We start from the raw sequence: 22,474 nt of genomic DNA, 5'->3' as shown, positions 1-22,474 counted from the left end.
ACTTGCGGACTCCAATGCGACAACCTTGAGGTGACTCCCGCGCCATCAGCAACTACACTAGCTAGTGGAACGACATACTGCCGGCAGCGCCGTCGTGAAATCGCCGAAGATGCACGTTGGTGCATCCCGGAACACTACTACGCAAACGGGACATTTGTAGAAATTAGCTGGGTGCGAGGTACTGCACGCGGCAGCGATAGAAAATAGACTTTCACGGCTTTCGTCGGAGCAGATGACGCGGAGAGAGGCCAGCAGATGGCGCAACAGACTTGGTTGGAGCTCTGGGTTGTAGTAAAGTCCCTCGACCACTTTAGGTTTCCTCACACTCACACTTCCTCAAAACATGCTTAACAGTAATTAGTAATCTGTCTCAAATACGTTACATAGTACTTCAATGTCACGTGATACCTGTCTATCCGGGATGGCCTCCACTGGCTGCGCGTGGCGAACGTCTGTTGGCGCCACGACCGCGGAAATATCAATCTTTGAAATTCACCAACATGAAAAATATGAAGGATTGTTCCACCTGGTGGTACATTTGTTCCATTTTACAGTTCCTTTAATAGCATGCCTGCAGTTCATGAACTTAAAGCGCATCGCAACTGCTTGAAATGATACTGTACCAGAACACCCGCTCCCAACCTCCCCCCTCCAGCCAGCCAGCCAGCAGATACAAGAGTGCGATGGTACAGATGTCACACCTCTACCCTACACCCGTATGAGCAATTTCTTACTGGTCTACAGTGTCTGGTATACAGCGTACCACTTATGCATATGGATCCTGTTCCTTTGACCTGGTCAACATTTGGTGAGCTCATCGCAGCGCAAGCTTATGGATTCTGAACAGTCTACGTAATACAGGCGACTAACCTTCTACAAAGAAGAAAGAATCCCTTATTGCGCTGTTGGAAGAGATTTCGCTTACTTCAGCATACAAACACTCCCATGAAACTCCTCAGAACGAGTGCAGCAGGCACGAGAGATAACGTTGCCCACCAGAAATCGCAACCGCTTTTTATTGGAAACGGCTTTCGGTTGGGGAAAGTGTCGTGCATGTAACCCTAGGAGAAAAGTCTTAATTGCAACAAGTGGAAGCAGACAGTGGGAGGAAAAAGGTTTAGAAAACGAAGAAACAGCAATAGCTCCAGACGTCAGCCCACGAATTTTATGGCGTTGTCTCCGTTACTAAATGTCATTGCGCATAATGGCTGGGTGAGAAGTTGTGAAACGATGCTGTTCCTTTACTCGGAAAGAGCAGCGGTGTCATCGACGCCACTCTTCTGCAAGATGCATCACAATCACGTCGTCAGCAATCAATACACAGCGGGCAGTCACAGTACGGTAGTCAATTGCATTTGTCAATAGAGCAGGCCGTACCTTTGGTCCTCATTACGGTCCACGCTTTCTCCCTTGGGGTTTTAGGATCTGCACAGAAAAATAATGCGGGGGAACGTTAATCAGCAGGAGTCTCATGCAGGACGCACATGCAGGTCGTTTGCAACCTGGACTTGCGAGTGTGACTCACCTGGAAAGAGCACATGAGAGATTCGTCGACGCTCATCATGGCACCTGCGTTATCAAACTCCCCACAGTAATTTGGTGCTGAGAACACAGTCACCAACTGCCTCTTGGCAAAGAACTCGTACCCGTCTTCAACCACCTGAAACAATGCGAAGATTTACAAACAGCTACAAGAAGGACCATGTGTATGGAAGGCTAAACGCAAGCTTTTTTTTTTCTAATCCAGTGTTAGCGCCGCGAAACAGCTGTGCCTATAAGCGTGTTCAGACGTGAACATATCGTGGGAGGACAGCAGGAACGAGTGGCGGACAAGGGGGTTAGTATGTGTCCTAGGTCAGACTTCAGGGGGAACTGCGCCAACATCCGTCCGGAAAGTCTGCCGGGAAACCCAAGGGAAACCTCAGACAGCATAGCCGGTGATAGAATTCGAACCCATCACCCTAAACGGAAGAATATAGGCACAAGGAATTCCCCATGCGATTTTCACGTTTTTTTTTTTTGTATAGGTATATGGTAGTTTTCGCGCATGGCCTATACACATTGTCGGTGACAGCCCAACTATGAAGTCCATCTAACGTGCTGCTGTAGAATCTTGTAGCTTAACACACGTAAATTAAAAGATGATACGAGCAAATACGGGGGAACAAGAACACAGAATGGAAGGAAGGGTGGAAGCGCTAGAAACTTCGGCGTCTCGCCTCCACGGTTACCTAAGCTAGACGACAGTCGGTGATTTATCTGCCCCCCCCCCCCGCTGCCCCTGCCCCGACACCCCTGCCTTCCTTTCCTGTGCAATCCCTACAGGGGGCGTAGACTTCTATGTCAGCTTTAGGCACATGTCAGCACTGACACGTAAAGTTCTTACAAAGTGAGCGTGATAGCGTGTGTATCGTTCTGTATCCTGTCTTGTGTTCTCAGCGCTTTTATTTTCAACTATATACCAACATGCCCGTGATCCGGCTTGGTCATGTTACAACGCCTCTCCGGGGACATCCGTACCCCGTAGATCCTAAACAAGTGGGTTCGACAATATCCGTCTAACGACAGGTGTCAACGTACTTCGGTCCACATAGCTCCCATAAAGTCCACAAGCCTCGTATAGTATAGCCCTGAATGGCTATGGGCCTGATAAAAATTGGGAGTGGCCTGTGGAACCTTCGGCTAGATCCTACCTGATGTGCCCGACAAATGAGGTCGAGGTCGTGCTTCTCCAGGAAACTTTTGACGACGTCTGCGCCGAAAACGAAAGAGCAGCCGCGGTCGTTCTCGCCCCACCCCATGATATCTTTGCCTGGGTCCGACCACAGAAGGTCACAGAGAAGGCCTTGGTCAGGCACGTCGGTGGGTCGCGTGATTTTTCGCACCTGGTCCATCGTTTCGAGGTCAGGGCTCAGACCTGGAGTAACACATTATGACGGCTATGGGTTCCTAGCTGGAAGAAAACTTCTGCACCTGCATTCTAGCTGCTATGCTATGAAATTTGCTGCACAAAAGTATTACTGAACACGTCAAACTGTCAAAAAATACCTCGCTGCTTTGAACAGCACAAAAGACATTGCCTACCTCCGTGCATGCAAAAAATTTTCCCGTCCACGATGGCGGCTACGGGAAGACAGTTGAAGCAGTCTGTAAAGGTCTTCCACATCTTGACGTTGTACCTTTTCTTGCCTGCGGAACAAAATAGTGGAAATCGTTGGATTACGTTTCTTACACGAAAAATGTCAAGCGCTGGCTCACATTCTTCATAGAATCCGTAGACGCGGTTTATGGAGGCACTTTCATGATTTCCTCGAAGAATGAAGAAGTTTTCGGGGAATTTGATCTTGTAACAGAGCAGGAGGCAGACTACTTCAATTGAGTGTCTTCCCCGGTCCACGTAGTCCCCCAGGAACAGGTAATTACTGTCCGGGGGGAAGCCACCATAGGTGAACAGTCGCAGGAGATCGTAGTACTGACCATGAGTATCCCCTGCAAAACGCGCATAAAAATCGCCACAGTTTAACTTAATGTCAAACTTAAACAGTCAAATCCATACCGCAGATCTTGATGGGGACCTCTACTTCTATGAGCGTAGGCTGGCTGAGAAGGATATCTCGGCCCTGGTGGCACAGTCCTGTGACCTCATGCTCTGCAAGGTCGATGCTCTTTCCTGGCTTCGAGCCACGCACTGGTTCACAACAAGTACAATAAATGGTACTGAACATCGGAAGAGCACCGCATGAATTTAGAAAATTGTGAGGCGTATCAGGGGACGGTACATGCCCACTGTAGCAGCTCCCGATTGGTCTTTGCTGCCCCGGGCTCAAACGCGGTCGCCTCAGCATTACACGCAGTAGCTCATTTTCATTGTATTTTTGTATTTATATTTATTTCATTTGCTTGAGAAATGGGGGTCAGGCACAAAAGGGAGGGGGTTGATCTGCGTTATACTCTATACGCAATGCCAATCAACACAATGGAATCGTTTTCACGTTTCAATTGCTACCAATGACGTTCTAATCATCGTTACGGACCGAGGTCTGCGTAGTTGCGTCGTCGTTTCACAGTGTTGTCTGTTGCGCTGCTTCGCAACACTGCCGCACTTGGAACACGCGTACAAATATCATTTTAGCCGTAAATCACGCCCGACATTTCTCAGGTTCTGATAGCCAGTAGGAGCTAAAAATTTTCCCAAGCTAAGTTTCTTTTTAATAATAAGCTGGTCGATTAGTTTTCTTTTTCTCTTTTTTTTCCCCCGGTTGATGAGAGTAAGCGAAGAATGGACCTTTCTTCACATACGCGTGGTATCCTAGCGGCTCTCCAACGAACCATGCTCGGCGCGCGTCAAAACAAATCCACGTGGATAGCACAAAGGACCAAAACCGGTCCGGAGTGGGGCCAACAAGCTCGCGCCATTCGTGTGGTCGCCCCACTGGTCCCCACTCCTGTCGTCCCAATAGTGCGCCATCTCGTGAAGACGGAGAGAATCCTCTCCGGCGCCTCAAGGTCATACGCATGCGCACAGACCATTGTGAAAAAGGTCCATAGGACGGTATCCCATCCGTTTGAGTTGGTATGGAACTCACATTGTTCTTCTCTGATATGACCTTGAGAGGATCGACATTTAATGTTAACAGTCACAATTTAAAAGTCAATGAGGGAAGATATTCTTCTGCGAACTCTTCTTTGTGCCACATCCCAGCCTCCTACTCATGATAAAAGCGATAAAGATACCCCAGTGCAGGGGACAAACAAAGAGGAACGATGCCCCTTTTTGTTTCTACCCTGCACTGGAATATTTTATCGTTTTTATCATGGGCTACCAAAGAGCCCGGCCTTTATCCCTTTTTATACTCAGCCGCTTCGACTCGTTTTACAGACCCTCTCAAATAATGTTCCCAGATAAGTCCGTTGGCCACCATTATCAATAAATAGCGGGTGATATCGTAGATATCGCATCTCGCGAGGTCGGGAAACATCTGCATGACGTCAACACAGCGCCATGTACGACAGTCGAAATACAAGGAAATCAAACTAGAATGACGAGCCTTGAAACTCCTATCTTATTCGCTACAAGGGATAGTGTCACGCGGAACACCATCACTTCGCATCAAAGCATAAGGCCTCTGCCAGCTCCCGCCTGAAGCCCGCTCAAAGTTCTTTTTATGAAGAGGAACAAAAAAAGGCGAACAAAAATGCGAATACAGGCTGTGAGCTGTTCGGCATAGATAACACTTACCTTCCAACAGCCTGCTCAAAATATCGTCGATATTGATATCCCCCATAGGAATAAACTGCCTTTCATGGAACAGCAAGTGACTAAACCCAGAAGCCGAACAGCCTCTCTCTTCTTCTTCTTCCTCGTGATGCGCACATGAGGATGTCACAAAGGAACCTTCTCGTGAATCCAAAGACAATGTCGCCAAAATATAGAACACGCAGGCTCTTATAAGAAGTAAAAGCTGCCGTAAGAATTTTTCTGCGAACATGCTGCTAGATGCTAATAATATAATTTGGAATATATTTACACTTAAAGTGAATCAACCTGTCGCGATATTCTGCACGCGCTAAAGAATTGGACTTCCGATTTCAATCACCTGGACTTCTTTTAACGCCAGCAACTTCCGACACACGGTGCTGGAAGCAGTGGCGTAGCCACGGGGGGCTAGGGGGGGCTCGGGCCCCCCCTACCTGCCACGGACCGTCCCACGGAAATCGTGCAAATCCGATGAGAAAATAATATATATAGGGGGGGGGGGGGGTGACAGTGTGACGATCGCGAAAGTTCTTGCAGTTCATGGCGTCTATGTAAGAAGCGCTCTTGAATGGTTTTCAAAGTATGAGCTTTTCAAAATCCTTCCAATTTCGTGACACCACCTCATTGGACATGACAGCCTAAACATGTAATCGTATTGTGCACGTCCAAATAAATTATTTTCGTTCTGTTTTTTTTAAACGCATTTTGCGGCGTGCATGAGTATGTGTGTGTTGTCGCACCCAGGATCAGCGGGGGGGGGGGGGGGAAGTGGGGCGAGTTTTCGTATCGAGCCCCCCCTACCTCGGAGATCTGGCTACGCCACTGGCTGGAAGCAATGCTGTTTGGACACCATCCAACAACAACAACAACAAATAAGTTAATGATAATGAATGGGGAAATTCGCCACGTAAGGTGCGGCCCACTACCCCAAGGCACAATGGGGCAGTATGTGATGTGTCCTGATGATGAGGTGATGAACGATGCTAGGGATAGTCAGGGGAGTCAGTAAGACATCAGAACGGTAGGCAAAACCACAGCACACAAAAACACACACACAGCACACAGGTACGCAGGCAGATCATAGGGTAGAGAGGAGACCAGTGTCCCGGAGAAAAATCTTGAAATACCCAAGAACTTGACGATGGTCAGTCTGGTTAGACCAAGGGCCGAGAATGGTTGTCAATGTGAATGGTGCGGCCGTGATCGACTGCAGGCGACACTGTAGAGCTGCTCTTTGGGAGGTGTATAGATGGCAGTCGAGGAACACATGCTTGGTATCCGCCAAAACAGCACAGCGAGAGCAGAGCATCGAGTCAGAGCGTCCGATCAGATGCTTGAAATGGGGGGTGAATGCAACCCCAAGACGAAGCCTGTGTATCAGCGACGCAAAATGGCGAGGCACACGAGAAGGCATGGTGAAGCCAAAGTCAGGGTCCACTTAACGCATCAGAACTCTTGATGGAACGTCTCGAGACCATTGCGCATGTGCGAGAGGCCTCACCACATCATTTAGGAAGGTTCGCCTGTCGCCTTTGGGGAGGGTAATCCGCACGCTTGATCGGGAATGATACGCAGCTGCTGCAGCCTCGTCAGCCTCTTCATTGCCGCGGATGCCGCAGTGGGCAGGAACCCACTGGAAGTAGATAGAGTGCCCGCTGATCTCAAGACGGCTTAGTTCCTCCAGTATGTCCACCACCACAGGCGCAAGTGATCCACGAATGCCCATGTTCACTATACACTGGAGAGCTGCCTTGGAGTCGCAGTATATAACCCAGCTGCTGATAGCGGCTGATGCAATGTGCTTGAGGAAGAACAAAATGGCATGCAACTCTGCAGACGTAGATGAGGTGCGGTGCGAGAAACGGTATGCGTGGCACGACGACATAGTCGGGATTGTAAAGGCAGCAGTGGAGCCGTGCAAGTTGGTCGACCCATCTGTGAATACTGCAGTGTGCGAAGGGTAACGGCACTGCATCATGTCTAACGCAAGTTTGTTTCAACACGGGTGCTGCAACGTGATCCCTCTTGCTCTTGAGCCCAGGAATGGTAGTGGAGATCGAAGGCATCGAAAAGACCCACGGAGGGGACCTGGGGACGACTGAGCTTCCAACAAAAGCCGGCGTAGCAAGGGCTTTACAGCAGCGATGCAGTGAGAAATGTTGCTCTGCCTCCGCCTTTTGAGCTTCGAAACCAAGGGGTGACGACGGTGTTCCGCGACGAGGCGTAGATAATGGCGCACAGTTTCTCTGAGACGTAAGACCTCTACTGGCAGCTCGCGGGCCTCTGCCACCACCATGCGCGTTTCAGCGGCGCGGGGTACACCGAGAGAGATCCTCAAGCTTCTGGCCAACATACACCGAAGTCTCTGTTCAGATGTTCTTGAGATGCCATGTAAGACCGGGAGGCTGTAGAGAATGGTTCCCCGAACCAATGCCCCATGAATCGATAGGAGGGCTTCCTGATCAATCCCCCATGCAGCGCCAGCGAAGTGAGAAATGACATTGGTCCAGCGTTGAACTTTCGCTTCCAGGTACCTGATATGGGCGCTCCACGAGAGATTGGCATCCAAGATAACCCCCAGGAATTTGTGGCACTTCACTTGGCTGAGTGTATTATTGCCTAGCGGACACCAAACTGATTCCACATACCACTAAAAAGCGTCCCGCTCATTGGTGGTAGCCAAGGTCGTGCTGAAGACTGGGAGGTGATGGGTCCGAATCCTACCACCCGCTGTGCAGTCTGAGGTTTTCCATGGGTTTTCCGAAGACTTTCCAGACGGATGTCTGCACAGTTCCCCCTGAATTCGGTCCAGGACGCATACTAACCCCCCCCCCCCCTGTCTCCCACTCCTTGCTGTCCTCCCTCCATCTGTCCACGTCTGTACGCCGCTCATAGCCACAGTTGCTTCGCGGCACTAACACAGAATAAAAAAATGGCTTCTTATGTTTGTTTGTTTGTTTGTAAGGAAAAAAGAGAAGAGAAATTGAACGCGTCTCCCGACGTGTTCTGCTACTCCAAACATAAATACTCACCCACCCCACAAGAATACTTCAGGTGCTCTACTCGCAAGTTCGCTGTTCACTATTCACATGTTCATTAGATGTGCAATATTTACAATTATCCCAAGAATATGCACAGAGAATTCTAAAAGATTGTGTCCATCCCACAGCTCGGAACAAATTTCACCAGTGCCGCCAAGGCAACATCCCTCGCGTTCGGTGTCCAAAGTCCCAACACCTTCACTATATCCGGACTTGTGCGTAACGCGTTACTAGTAATTGCGTTACTTGTAATCAATTACCTTTTGAGTAATCGATTACTTAGTAATTGATTACTTTTCCGGCAGAGATTAACTTATCTTTCAGATGTTCTGTCCCAAGTGTAGCCCCTCGTGCCGTCGGCCTTTGTTGTCGCAAGCGCAGGTCACTGTAATAACGTTCTGGAATTTCAGGTCTCTCCCTAATCTCTTCCTACACCAGTGTGGTGGTACCTGAAGCTTTGGAGATTTAGTGAGTCATGGGGAAGTTCCAGGCAATGTTCTTCCACAATCGGGTCAGCGTCTTCCCGGGCGATAAATACAGTAGACGTAGAGGTCTACCTGTCCTACGCGTTTTTGTTTTTCGTGTTATTTTAACTGCTCCGCTGTTGAGCTTTTTCTTTTTTTCTAAGGCACACAAAGACGGGTATAATTTGTGTGAACGTAGAGTAACGACCGCAATAACGCGTTACTTTTTTACTCGTTACTCAAATACGTTTGGAGTCAGGTAATCAATTACTTTTTGCGTTGAAGTAACGGTAACGGTAATCAATTACTTTTTCGAGTAACGGGCACAAGTCCGACTATATCGAAGACTCTGCTGTCTAGGCGATCAAGTGTAACTTTCAGTGTAGGTCTATGTGATGCATGCCTAGTGTAGTGCATTATAATATGCTCACTATACTCCACCGTTGCACAAACTCGATGAACAGACTTGTCGAACAATTCGATGAGTCGGCTCTTCCAACTTTATGAAGAAAAACTTCCAACTTTGTTTTTGTCATTTGTTCATTGTGTTCGTATTTTGCTTATTTGTTATTACGACAGTTTAAGCTGTGAGTGCGAAACTGATCACCACCAGTGCAATGTCTGCTCGTCTGTTGCAAAATTTCTACGTCCACCTGATCATAGTTCACACCTTCTCTTTCGTAAAGGGAGCATGAAGACACTGCACCGTATTTACCTCGTAGGAAAACAATTCCATGAAAGATGATCCTTTACACGTCTCGTGTCCCAAGAACGCAACAACCTGAGCACTCTGTACGTCGAGCGAGCGTTAAACTGTTCTAGCGCACGAAATCCGTTCCGTACGTACCTTCGACCAGACTTGTACACGTTACTAAAAAAAGTAGCTAATTGATTACCGCTACCGTTACCCTGTACGAAAAAGTAATTTTTTACCGTTACAAATTACTCGCCGGAAAAAGTAATGAGGTAACGTCTAGAAAAGTAACGCGTTACTTTGCCAAATCGTCGACACTGCGAATCGTCGACATCATGGTGACATCGGCAGTATTCCGTACAAGATTGACAGGAGCTCATGAATGCACAAGAGTCGCAATGGGTTAACGAGTTCCAGAGTTTTGTGTTCTCTGTGCATCTCCCATAGTGAGAAAAGACAAGAGAGTCCCAACTAGGACTCCCACAGATGACTCCCCCCCACCATCAGGTTCTTGGTACAACCTACAGTCCATACTGAATATGCAGGCCAGATTATGGAAAGATAGTCCACATGAATGGGGTGAAGACAGTGGACCCGAAAATACACTACACGTGTCTTGGAATTTGCAGAGGGCAGTTCGTTTTGTCTTCCCGAACAATGTGGGTTCTTTGGTCTCGAAGTAATCGATTACTTGGTAATTGATTACTGAGAATTGTAATTGAATTACTCAAAAAGTTACTTGGCAAGAAAATTACTCGATTACGTTACAAATTACTCTAAAAAGTAATTGATTACTAGTAACGCAATTACCAGTTACCCGTTACGTACATGTCTGCCTTCGACCCACTTATTTCGTACTCTTCGGAAAGGGTCGGAAGCCACAGGCAAAAGAAGTGGTCATTCTCCTGCCATTTAGCGACAGTGTCTGGATGTCCCTATTTTGTGCGGTGTTCTTCTGTTCTACCATCACGTTCCTCGTATTCAGAACAGCTGCTGGAAGATCACCCACCTTTTACAGATTGTCGTCCTTTTACACAACGTCACTTTTTGCGATGGCCAGTCCGGGGCTGCTGGCATCTGATCATCAGAGTCTGACACCTATACAAATTATCCTTGTGTCTTGGGTGTACTTTATGCTGACGCTGTCTACACGGGATCTCTAACGTCTCTACTTCGAAGTGTCCCACTAGAAGATGGAATTTATGGCATGGCATCCTTGTTACGACACAACGGTAACTTGAGTGTGTGTATATGCTTTTACCGCACACCCCACCATATCTGGCGAAAGATGATTTTGAAGGGCATGGGTGTTGGCTATGTACCAGGATGCTTCTGTCATTGTGCCCCTCTTGCAAGACATTTAGTTTATATAGCAAAAGTTGAGGACTTGAGCGAGTGGATAAAGGTTGCCCCAAAAGACACTGTCCGCTTTGAAGAGGTCATTGACGGTGAGACGTCTTCTGGACCTGTTGTACAGCACGCGTCCCCTTACAGGGCAGCCCTCAAGAAGCTGAAAACACAAGGATTCGAGACAGCTAGGATACGAGAGGGAAAGGTGCTTGGACGACTTCTATAGTTCTTACGAAAGGAATAGCGAACCAACTAATCAACATGATCTGGGGGTCACTCCCTTAACGGCGGGCGATTTGAGTCCCGCTTTCGTCGTATTCGTTGATGGATCACTTGTCAGTTTCCTAGCATACCTCAGTGAGAGTCTGGTAGCTTGGCTCGCAAAGCATCACAGCCTATGGAGGAAGAAGCGCAAGGAAATGAAGAGCGTGTTGGATGAATAACGGAGTGCACCTCTGAGTCGCACAGACACCTGAGGTGTGTGTTTGCGAGCTGGAGGGAAGTCCTGTCTAGGCCATATTAAGTACTAGTATGCCTTACTTGGATACATAGTAAACCCTCGTTAAAACAAAGCCAACGAAAAGTTTACTGAAAGGGGAAATATCACAGAAACAATGACAGTAGCGTATAGGAAGTACACGGAAACACCTCTGGAGCCTCGAGAAGTACGCAAGACCCTGGGAAGTGTTGCCAATGTGACATAATGGGTAGTACACGTGACAAGCAATCAAGAGGTATTGGTTGGAATACTGCCGCTGTTCGGATCTTCCGACGACTGCCACATTTCAATCTCGGATACAGCCACTTTGTTGTGGTGCACGTACGTACGTAACCTGACACTCGGTTTGCGCGTCCCGAGTGGGCAGTCTGGACTGGGGTTCAGAAGGAAGCGGACGCTTCAATAAACACAGCTCATAATGTAAAGAAGTTGTCTTTCTTCTGTGACTCCACATTCTCTATCTTACAACTGGTGACCCTCTACACTTCGCAACAGACCAATATTTTCATACTGAATTCATGATTGGCTGGCCATCGGCAAAGCTGGTCCGCTATTGGACCAATCCTTCCAATGACCAACCAATATGGGTTCAAGATGGATAAATGACATCGTTTTGTTTCTGAAGGACGGTGGCCGTGTGGTACACTAGTCCGCGATTTTTCAGGAGTCAGATTTTGTCATATTTTGAACATTTCGTAGACAAGTGAAATAAATATTCTATTCAGATTCAGTGCTGCCGGGGCCGGAAGAGGCCGGCATTCTGAAAATATTAGTACCGTTCGGATTCGCAGCGCGTGGAATTGGTTGCAACTCTAGTCAAGCTAATGACCGTTAATGCCTAGCTAATGATCTGATTTTAGTGTGTTCTCGCAGACAACAACAACAACTTTATATGAATGATGATGGGTGGGGAGTTTCATCGACAGGGGCGTTACTCTACCCCATTGCTGGCAGTAGTTTGGTGAGATGGAATGATGGGTAGCATCGGCAGAAGTCTTACGGTGTCGAAAAGCTCTACAAGTGCTTTCAGGGCAGAGCGTTGGTGGACTGGATTTGGCCACGGTCCAAGCCACTTTGACATAGTGCAGGGTGAGAGTCTACAGCTGATTTAGAGACACTATAAGCGTGGACGAGTGGGGTTGGTGGTGCGGACAATAGAGAAGATGTGCTCGAGATGTATTATAGTAATAGTATAGTTTTGTAATACTGTTTGAGGCCGTCTTTGTTACTGTCCCCTTCACCATATAAACGGTTTCGCCACTATCGATCAGTGGGTGCAATATAACATCTTTTCCATGGAAGCCTTTTGGAAGATGTACGCTCATATTCGGCCATGTGAATCCACTTGACACAAAAGTCATCCAGAACAGTCGAAGAGTCCATGCGGGTACACTCTGGTGGGTTCAGGCGTCTGCTCCGCACAGTGCTGGCAATTGTTGTTGAGTGTAACTGTTTTGCGTGACCGTCTGAGTGTCTTCAGTCTTGTTTGTAGTTACCCTATTTTGCTGATGGATTTTGCATCACCCTGTAGGCCTATTGGTGCGCACGTGCAAATACATAACCAAGAAAGTACGTGATAGCGTCTATTTACCATTACTTGGGTTCCGAGCTATCGCTTTGAAACACTGTCAAGCAGCAAGAAAATGTATGTGTTCGATATCCTGAACCCTGATTACTCTAACGTCACAAAGCGCTCGTAGTTTTTTAGGAAATTAAAATTGAAAATGACGGGCAACACTGTGTCGCGATCACCACCAACTGCGCATCGCTCGTCAACTATACGGCGCAAAAATTACATTGGATGCGCGTAACAATGAGTCTAAAGCAAACGAAGTCGGCTACGCAGTCATCATGGGGAACACAAGCCGGCCGGGAACACATAAGGGCCAGCTCTCACTTGGGGACGCCCAACGCGGCGTCGTGAGCGGGCGGCGGAAATAGACGCGCATTTTCGGAGTCGGGAGAAGAGAGACGTCGAGCCAAAAAAACTGCCATGCCGACCTTCTTTCACGACGCCGGCGAGAGCTGCCGAGAACGACAGCTGGCGACCAATTAGGTGATACAGAAAGGCCACGCCTCCTGATTTTTCGTCTGCTTTGGACGACGGAATGCCACTGTGGTGGGAACATGAAAATCGTGCGCGTTGACGGGGCGGCGGAAATGCGCCTCTACTTCCGCCGCCCGCTCACGACGCCGCGTCGGGCGTCACCAAGTGAGAACTGGCCCTTACAGTGTTGCTTGACAACTTAGGGATTATTTCCCACCAGATGTCGTCCCGAGACATTTTACCGCGATTGTACCCGCAAATTAAAACTATTCAGCGTTCCCTGTCACATACAGCTCGGATAGCTCAGACTCAGAGTACAAGCAAGATGTTAAAGCAAGAAAGGCGACTCCACCACAAAATCATCACAAATGTGGTTGTGTACTTATGTGTAACCTTTCAACTGCCAGGAACATGTGTACGAAATATCTCAGTTTTTAAAATTGCGCAGTCAGTCAAGTCGGAGTTCTTCAGCAACGAATGGTACACACACAGAGAGAGAGAGAGAGAGACAGACAGGTAGACAGAGGCACAGACACATAGAGACAATGATGAGTTGGGGGCGACGCCGACCAGAAGGCTATATAAGCGCTGCGTCGGGTAAAAGGGCGACGGTCGACTTCATGCGTCCCGCGCTGCAAGGTCTCGCGTTCCAACTGGTGGACGGGGCAGTTCATAAGTAGGTAGTGTAGGTCAGCACGCGCATTGCATGTCGCAGAAAGATCGGACGGAGCATGACCGAGGCGCTGCCTCATAACGGGGGTAAACGGAACGTTCAGCTGCATGCAGTGAAGAAGGGATGCGTAATGCCGCGGAAGGCCAGGTGGAGACAACAGTGAGAGAGACGGATCTAGGGCTCCACAATAACCTTCTACACCGCTACTATTTTTTGTGTATATCTTATTGGGCATTTCATGGTAATTACCACCACCGTTTTTTCTGTGACCCTCCATGAATGATGTCGCTAAGATCAGACGCCTCTGTTAATTAGTTCTTGTTACTTGGCTAGCAGGACGGCTACAATGGAAATCACCGTGCGGAACTCAGCCACTTGATGCGTACAAGCACATGGCTTCATCAGGACGCACTGCCACTTCAGAAGCCATCTCTTCAGACACAATATAATTCAAAGTGGGATGTTCTGTCTGTATAGCCTCCTGACGGGCCCTAAACATTGAAAAAAAAAGAAAGAAAAGTTCGCATACTGTAGTAACACGAAAAATAATCACGTCAAATGGTTTGGACGGCGACGCTCTGCCGAAAAAAAGGAATGAAAATTCACGCATCCAAAACGAGAGACAGAGAGAATTCCTGTTTATTTACAAACATTGGAGCTGAGTGACACCCATCAGGGGTCTGCTGCTCCATTTCTTGAAAGCGTTCCAATTACGCATGAATAAAATAGACATACAGAACCGAAGACACTTGTGACAACGCACACACAAAATACATATGTACATGACTTGGGATGTGAGGTACATCCCGGTGCTGTTTTGATTTAAATTTACATACGTGTTAGTAACGGGTGATAATACGGGAGTCTTTAAAATAGTTGCACAATGCTCCTAATGCGGCAATCTGATGAGTTTCATTTTTCTTTCTTCGTTCCTGTTTCGCTGCGTCGAAGGATGGTGGTGGTGGTGGTGGTGCTGGTGAAAGGGCTCGCCGTTGTCGGCCTCACGGTAGGTGGGCAACGTCACGACTGACGCCCTGGGGAAATGTGCGTCCTGGGCCGACTTCTACGGGAACTGTGCCGACATATGTCTGAAAGCGCCCATCTACTAACGAATAACGAACGAGTTTCATTTTGCCAGGTTCCCACGATCTTCATGAAAGAGAGCCGTCGACCATCCAGCTTAGCGAGGGCGCTCTCAAGCCTTGATCGTTCTGTAGAGCAGTGTTTCCCAAAGTGTGGTCCGCGGACCCCCGGGGGTCCGCGAGAGTGTCCGTGGGGGTCCGCGACCGTCTCTCACATTCCAGTGAGGATTCTCGTCCCCACAAACACGCACTCGTACATGCTGCCCGATTTCCAAACACCCAGAACTTCCAAAATTGCTACAAACATGCTTCAACGGCTAGCTTCTAATTTCTGATAGAAAGGTCCTGCAATGCACGTTTGTCCGCGTCATACACATACAAACAAGAAGAAGAAACCAGTCCGGAATCGTTTCTGAAGATGTATCGAAAGGACGCAGCAGCTGACGAGGTTGCTGGTTATGCACTGGCCGTGACGGTGTCTGTGTGTGGGGGGGGAGAGGAGGGGGTGTCCGTGAATTGGTTCTCATCGCTTCCGGGGGTCCGTCACCGACAAAAGTTTGGGAAACACTGCTGTAGAGTACTCTGGGCACTGCATTATTATGTGTAGTGTGTCTTCGGTGGTGCCACACGTGGGACAGTCTGTGGAGGCCGATGATCTGTAGCGATGAGGAGACGTTTCGCACCATCTGGTGTGAACGGTGTGGATGACACAGCTACTTCGCTGTGAGCCAATCTCGCTGTGGCGTCCGCAGTTTCGTTTCCTGGTATGCCACAATGGGAGGGAACCCACTGGAGCATAACCGTTTTTCCACTATTTTTTGATGGGCAACGTAAATTTCGTAGACTGGAGAGTTGTTCATGTCCGGGAATTGTAGCGATTGGATGGCAGGTTTCGAGTCTGTGCAGGTTATCCAGATGGGATAGTCTGTTGTGTGATATACTTAAATGCCTTGTACGTATTTAGCGTGGAGCTCTGCGTTTGTTGAGGAGGTCCTGTGCGAGAGCCTGTAGCCTTCCGTGAAAGACGCACAGTGTATCGCACTAGAGGATCCTATATGTCGCTGCATGATCCGTCCGTAAACATTTTCGCAGCTTCTGACTAAAATTCGTGAAGGTAAGCGATTGTTGACATCTTCAGAGCATCTACCGGTGTATCCATTTTCTTTTTGATACCGGGAATACCTAGTGCTGTTGGGACAGGTTGAAGTTTCCAAGGAGGAAAGGGTCGGTGGAAGTCCTTCATTCAATGTCTTGGAAGATTCTGAGCAGGTCGTGAAAGTGTGTGTGTAATGCTGAACGGTTTTGCTGTTGAAGCTTGGATACTAGAGGACGAGAAGAGTGTCTGGTGATCAGTCGAATGAAGTCTCTTTGAGACTCTTGGTCGCGGAGAACTTTTATTGTAGGTTCCTTAGCTTCTGCGTGGACCAAACTTGTTCGCGTCAGTCTTAGTAGCTCAAGGATGATGCGCTGACTTTGAGCGGTGATAGACTGAAGCTTCTTCTCTTGAAAGGGCGAGAGACCATGTATGACAGGGAGGCTGTATGACAGAGTTTGTCTGATTAGGGAACGGTGAAGGATGCGGAGAGCAAGATGTGATCATGTCATGAATGTCACTGCTGGATTAGCTAGCACCGTGGCAGAATTCATACTCATAAGTCAAAGACGGCGTGTTTATCTAGTACGTTTCACTGATTCACTGAGCATATTGCGGAATTGGAATTGCGGTGTGAACGCAAAGCAGATGAACTCGGAAACCAAGGAGGAAGGAAAACTAAGGAGGGAGTGCTGGCGTTCGTTTCCGAATCACGAACGTGCATTGGAAGTGACGACATATAGTGCACGTCATGAGCACATCATGTAGAACAGGTGACCAGTGCCGACCAATCTGCGGTGAGACATCTCTACACATGGGAGTCCGTGACAAACCCGAAGCCTCAGGCGTAGAGCGGCATAAATACGAGATACAAGCGGCGGACAAGTGATGCGATAAATTTCATGTCCTCACGGCACCTCACGTACTTTCGCCTAATGAGGACCCACATGGCCTCACGAGTCCTCATCCTCACATACCCTCACCTCATGACGGCCCGCATGGCCTAACGTACATTCTTCTCATGAGGACCCTCATGGCCTCACGACCCTTCATCCTCACGAGTCTCGCCTCGTGAATACCGTTATGGCCTGACGTGTCTTCAAGTCACTAGTAGGCACATAAGCCTCAAAAGAACTTTCCGTCATGTTCACATGACACGTCGGCGTTGAATTACTGATCCAGTAGTTGGTAGTAATGATACTGCGCGGCATTCAACTGTTTAAGGGTTTCGTCGAGTGCTTGGATAAATTTGGTAACAGTTGTTACTGTCACAGTGAGATTTAACGTTAGTGTTTGGCATCAGCAAAGAGGAGCTCGAATCCATCACCTCATCTGTGAGGTCCCTCACGGACCGTCACGGACCTCACAAAAGGTCTCACGGCCTCATCCGTGAGGTCTCTCACGAAAGGCTTCACAGCCTCCTCCATGAGATTCCTCACGAAAGGCCTCATCCGTGAGGTTCCTCACAAAGGGCCTCACGACCTCATCCGTGAGGCTCCTCACGGAATTCGTTGTACCCTCACGTATTGATGGCCTCACGACGACTGGCCTCATGAGGGCCCTCACGGTGGGCCTCATGAGGGACAATGCCTCACGACTGTCCTCATGAGGAACATTCAGCGTGATCTGGCCTCACCTCTGGGTCACCCTCATGAAGACGCCTCACCCTCACCTCACGGCTATGAGGTGAGGGTGAGGTGTCTTCATGATGGTCCTCATAAGTGAGGACGCCCAGCTATGACTAGTAGTGGAAATTGTTTGTCTCAGCTGATTCCCCTCACCCACACTTCCGGAATGGCGCAGAATGACGTCACACTCTCTCCTTATTTTTCTTTCCTCCTCGTTGGAGACAATCTCCTGTCCCGCGTCCCCATTCTTGTCGCTGGCCTACGTCATCATATGGTGTTACTGTCGCTGGGGCTTCCTGAGCTGCAGAGGAAGTGCGAAACTTTGAAACTGGTTTGTTTAATATGATAGCTGTTTTCGGAAGATAAATTTAGCCAGGTTCGACGACTTGCGCCGGTCGTCTACAGTGTTATCGCAGCATACAACATTGCCGAAACAGAGGGTCACAATATCACCATCCAGTGGATCCCAGGGCACTGCGGTATCAGAGGAAATGAGAAGGCGGACCAGGCTGCTCGAATTGCTTATATAAAAAAAAAAGAATTAAAGACTCTACTCATAAAATCTACTTCACGCAAATCCGATGCAAAGTACTTGTTCGCCTCCTTACGTAAAACCTCTCTAAAACCATGTGGACTGGCGACGTCATGAACCACTGTTTCCTCGCGCGAATCGACCCCAGCTGGACCTACTGCCTCCCATCGAAGATGCCAAGGCCGTTAGAGTCCGTCATCCACGCCTGCGACTCAACGTCCCGTTCACAGCAGCATGCCTTCGTAAGATAGGTGTCGTTGGATCACCGAACTATTCAACTTGCGGCACTGTGGAGAACACGGAGCACGTTCTAGTGACCTGCCGACGCTCCGACTCGAACACTGGAGAACGCCCTTGCGATACTTGACAACCGACCTTTTACTGTAGAGAAGGTACTGAGGCGCTGGCAAAGGCAGCACCATACAGCAACCTGCGCTGTGTGCACTGACGAACTACCTCAAGGACATACGTGCTGAAATAATCTTTTAAATCATTCAGTACTTGCTTTCACACGTCAAGCGTCCTGGAACAGGTCGCACAAGTACGACATACGTTTCCTTTTTTTTTTCTACTTCTATTCTATTCTATTATCCGGGTAGATTGTGAAGCTGTGTCAGACATTACCGTGTCGGTCTCATACACATGTTTCCAGATGTGATAGTTTCTTTAACGGAGAGTCATTCACCTCCACAATATGACAAGGGTAACGCAAAAAAAGAAGAGAGAGAAAAGAAATGCCCCAGGAAATGATACCTCGATGAATTGCCATTTCTTGTCTTGGTGTATCCACAAGAAACTTCGTGCACTGAATGGAAATTGGCCCCTATATTACTTGGTCATCATCAACATCATTCGGGTTTCCTGAACGCCAGTTAACATCCACAGAACCTTAGGCATCTCCAGTACCGCTTGCAGTACAGACACTTCATTCGCCTATAAGTCACTGCCACAAAGCCGGAGCTACCCAAAGCGGCAAACGTTTTTATGGCACAGAACTTCACTATACCTGACATGCTGAGGAGCAAACTTTCCACAGCATGATAGCGTTATTGCTCCTGATTTATGGGGTACAGTATCGCCTCTGGCATGAACCTCCCCACTTTCCAAAGTCAAAATAAGGTTGTTGTTGTTGTTGTTGCTCCTGATTTGTGGAAAGCGCAGTGAATGCGTCCTTTTGTGACGGTTAACAGAACTGCGTGAGTGTCACAAAACGGCGTACGCCTTCCGTTTTCGACAAATCAAGAGGTAGAACGTTGTCACTGCAGTTATGAGATGTTATTCAGCATCTGATTAATAGTGAAGTCCTCAGCCGCGTTATCTAGCCGCGTCAAGTTCGGGAGCGCATGGAGCCCCGTGCGTTTCGGGACATCTCCTTTTGCGAAGTGTGGCGCTCCCGTGCTCCTCATACGTCGGAGTATATACAGTCAACCCTCGTTAACATGACCAAGGCCGTTCCCGCAGATGTTGGACATAAAGCGAATTGTCATATTAACGAGCAACATGGATGATGATCCACGTAAGCCCTTCATAAAAGAAGTCTGTTTGGCTCTGTCTAGTTTATTGAAGGCGCAGACATTGCAGGCACAGTATCTCATTGCAATTTATTTTATTTCATCGACACAATTTATTAAGTATTTACAACCTTACACTATTTACAAGTTATCGATGAAAGAAATTCGTTAAAAGCGTCTGCTTAGAAAAACTGTCAACGCGTCCTTGTGTTGCTCGAAGAACCGAAGAGCCACTCTGAGCGCTTCACCGGTGTCCTTCGCATTAAAGGGTAGCAGCTCACATACGTGTTCTTGCGCCTTCGTCCGACGGAGCGTCTCCGTATGTTTCATCTGTAGGAGAGACAAGCTCAAAATATCATCATCAGAAAGTACCTCTGCGACGTCTTCAGTGCTGTCGACATCAACATATGCTTGAGCTGCACAATCACTGCTCCGAAAACTGCCTTTGGCCAGCAGGTCAAGGCAGTTCTGCAAGTTCAGTTGAGTTCAGCAAGTGGAATGTCATCAAGGGGATCCTCATCGTCAGGTTCCATGGCTTGAGAGAGTATCCCAGTGTGCCGCCAACAGTTCTTAATAGTAGCACAGGTCACCTTGTCCCACGATCGCACGATGGCAAGCAGACTCCAATGGAGATCAAGAGTCTGCTGCTTTTCGTCACAGTTACTGGTCACACGAGTCACAACGGCCAAGTGACCAAGGGTGACAGCTTGTAACTCTTTTTGCTTGCACTAAAGATAGCAGTGAGTCGCCTCAGAACTTGGTCGTGACTTCGGCTTCCACCGCGCGTGCGTTTTCCCGGGACCATTGAACTTTTGGGTCAGCCGGATGATTCAGTCAGTGGTGGACGGTCACAATAACCAGGGAAGAATACACGTGTTCTCCCCAGTTCGTCCCCGGAATGTTGGTCACAGTCGGAATATCAAGTTGTCATAATAGCGAGGGGCCTTTACACAGGACCTCCATTGGGAGCAAACCGTGCCCCAGAAAAATGGTCACAAAGTGAGGATGTCATACTAACGAGTGTCATATTAACGAGGGTTGACTGTATATGCTTTAGTATAATCATCTGATTTTTAACTAGTCACAATTTTACCATTGGTTTGGCGCATTATAGCCTGAGTTGCTTTTGCGCCAATAAAATTCAGTCATCATCATCACCATCACCATACGTCGGAGTGCTCCTCGCGCTCTCCACCCTACTCTCCGGTTGCACCCACCTGCACCTTAATGACTCTTTCTAAAGTTACAGGCAGCCGGATCGGAGTACGGCTCTATACCGGAAAATAACATTCAGTGACACCCAGAGGCCTATTTAGTCACATTCCACACGCAACGTGCACAAGTCTCGTGCACTCCCAACGCTCTCTTAGCAAAGGCTCCTGCAGATTCCAACGTCTTAGGCTGCGTCTTCGCATTCCGCGGCACTGCTGTTTGCAGGACCCCGGGGCCTTCAGTACTCGTCTGGATAAACAAGAGGGGCGCGTTAAGTAGCGTCCCTGCAGAGTGTGCTCCGCCGTCCACTGTATCCGACTCGCTCAGCACACAGAGTTTAGCATCACAGACACATTTCCAATTGTGTACTTTGTACGGTACTTTAAGTACTTTTGTCTCGTACTTTCTCATCAGGTACTCAAGTACCTAAATGGATGTCAAGAGAGAAAAATTGAAAATATCTGTAAGTTTTGTGTCCAGCGGCAGTATTTTTGAACGACAATGTGGAGTGCCTTCTTTTTTCATAGTATACCGAGAGATGCAAGTAGAAATAAATCAGGAAATAAAAATATCTCCACTAGCACAGCTGGTTGTCTGAGCAACTGTTAATGGAAGTTGTGTAGTCTGTTATAGTTCATAATCATGGGCAAGCACTACCTAGCTAGGCTTCAGAACTGGCATTTACAAAAAAAAAAAAGAACTTACATCGGCATTTAGCCGATATCAGCAACATAAACTCTTCCTTAGTCCCGTTGTTTCCCATCCACATACATTCCAAGTCCCCCCCCCCTCTTCATGATGTACCAACTTACTCACATTACTGCCTTAACTACAACCGGGCTTATAAATATTCACTCGCTGAATGTGTGCTGCGTGTGCCCACAGCGATTCCGACATTTTACACTCACTTGGTCGAAACTTTTGAACTACATGTTGAACTCCATCATCACCTCTGTTCATCTCTGTTCATCATCTGTTTGTACTTTCTGCGTGTAAGCGTACTGGAGTAGCCAGTACGACTTCGTTGAAACCCACATCCCCATTTTTTTTATTTATTACATCACCATCGCCGCCTTCACTCAGTTGCAATGTACTTGGCGAGTACGTTAAGGCACAATTCCCAGTACTTTGTTCTTTACTTTAAGTACACTATATATTTAAAATGCGGTACTTTGTCCTGTACACCGGCCTCGGTGGCTCAGTTGGTAGCGTGTTCGCCTTCTGATCCCGAGATCGCGGGTTCGAACCCGGCCGAGGACGCCTACAACTTGGTGGCAGGGTACAAGTTGCTTAGACACGCCGTCTTCCGCGAGGGACGTTAAATACGAGGTGCCGTGTGATGAGCTTTCATCGCACGTTAAAGAACCCTCAGGTGGGCAAAAGCAATCCAC

At 48.1% G+C, this 22,474-nt stretch overlaps 1 protein-coding gene across 1 annotated transcript; it reads right to left on the bottom strand.

The window, feature by feature from the left end:
- Positions 1-988: 988 nt before the first annotated feature.
- Positions 989-5,382, bottom strand: LOC135385414 (serine/threonine-protein phosphatase PP1-gamma catalytic subunit B-like). Its single transcript, XM_064614718.1, has 8 exons — positions 5,240-5,382; positions 3,557-3,688; positions 3,259-3,489; positions 3,085-3,189; positions 2,694-2,917; positions 1,526-1,660; positions 1,378-1,425; positions 989-1,280 (listed from the first exon to the last, which is right to left on the bottom strand). The coding sequence occupies exons 1-7, from the start codon at positions 5,283-5,285 to the stop codon at positions 1,390-1,392; spliced, it is 909 nt and encodes a 302-aa protein (XP_064470788.1). The 5' UTR covers positions 5,286-5,382; the 3' UTR covers positions 989-1,280; positions 1,378-1,389.
- Positions 5,383-22,474: the final 17,092 nt, after the last annotated feature.

Source organism: Ornithodoros turicata, chromosome 2 (genome assembly GCF_037126465.1).
Source record: "Ornithodoros turicata isolate Travis chromosome 2, ASM3712646v1, whole genome shotgun sequence".
NCBI lineage: Eukaryota > Metazoa > Arthropoda > Arachnida > Ixodida > Argasidae > Ornithodoros > Ornithodoros turicata.
Note: the sequence above shows the minus strand (reverse complement) of the source record. Positions and strands in the feature narration are given on the sequence as shown.

Excerpts from the sequence above, each read along its gene's own strand:
- LOC135385414 (XM_064614718.1), bottom strand. The coding sequence starts at position 5,285 with ATGGGGGATATCAATATCGACGATATTTTGAGCAGGCTGTTGGAAG. Across the intron at positions 3,689-5,239 it reads TTTGAGCAGGCTGTTGGAAG|TGCGTGGCTCGAAGCCAGGA; the intron begins GTAAGTGTTATC and ends GTTGTGAACCAG. Across the intron at positions 1,426-1,525 it reads CTCTCATGTGCTCTTTCCAG|ATCCTAAAACCCCAAGGGAG; the intron begins GTGAGTCACACT and ends TTTTCTGTGCAG.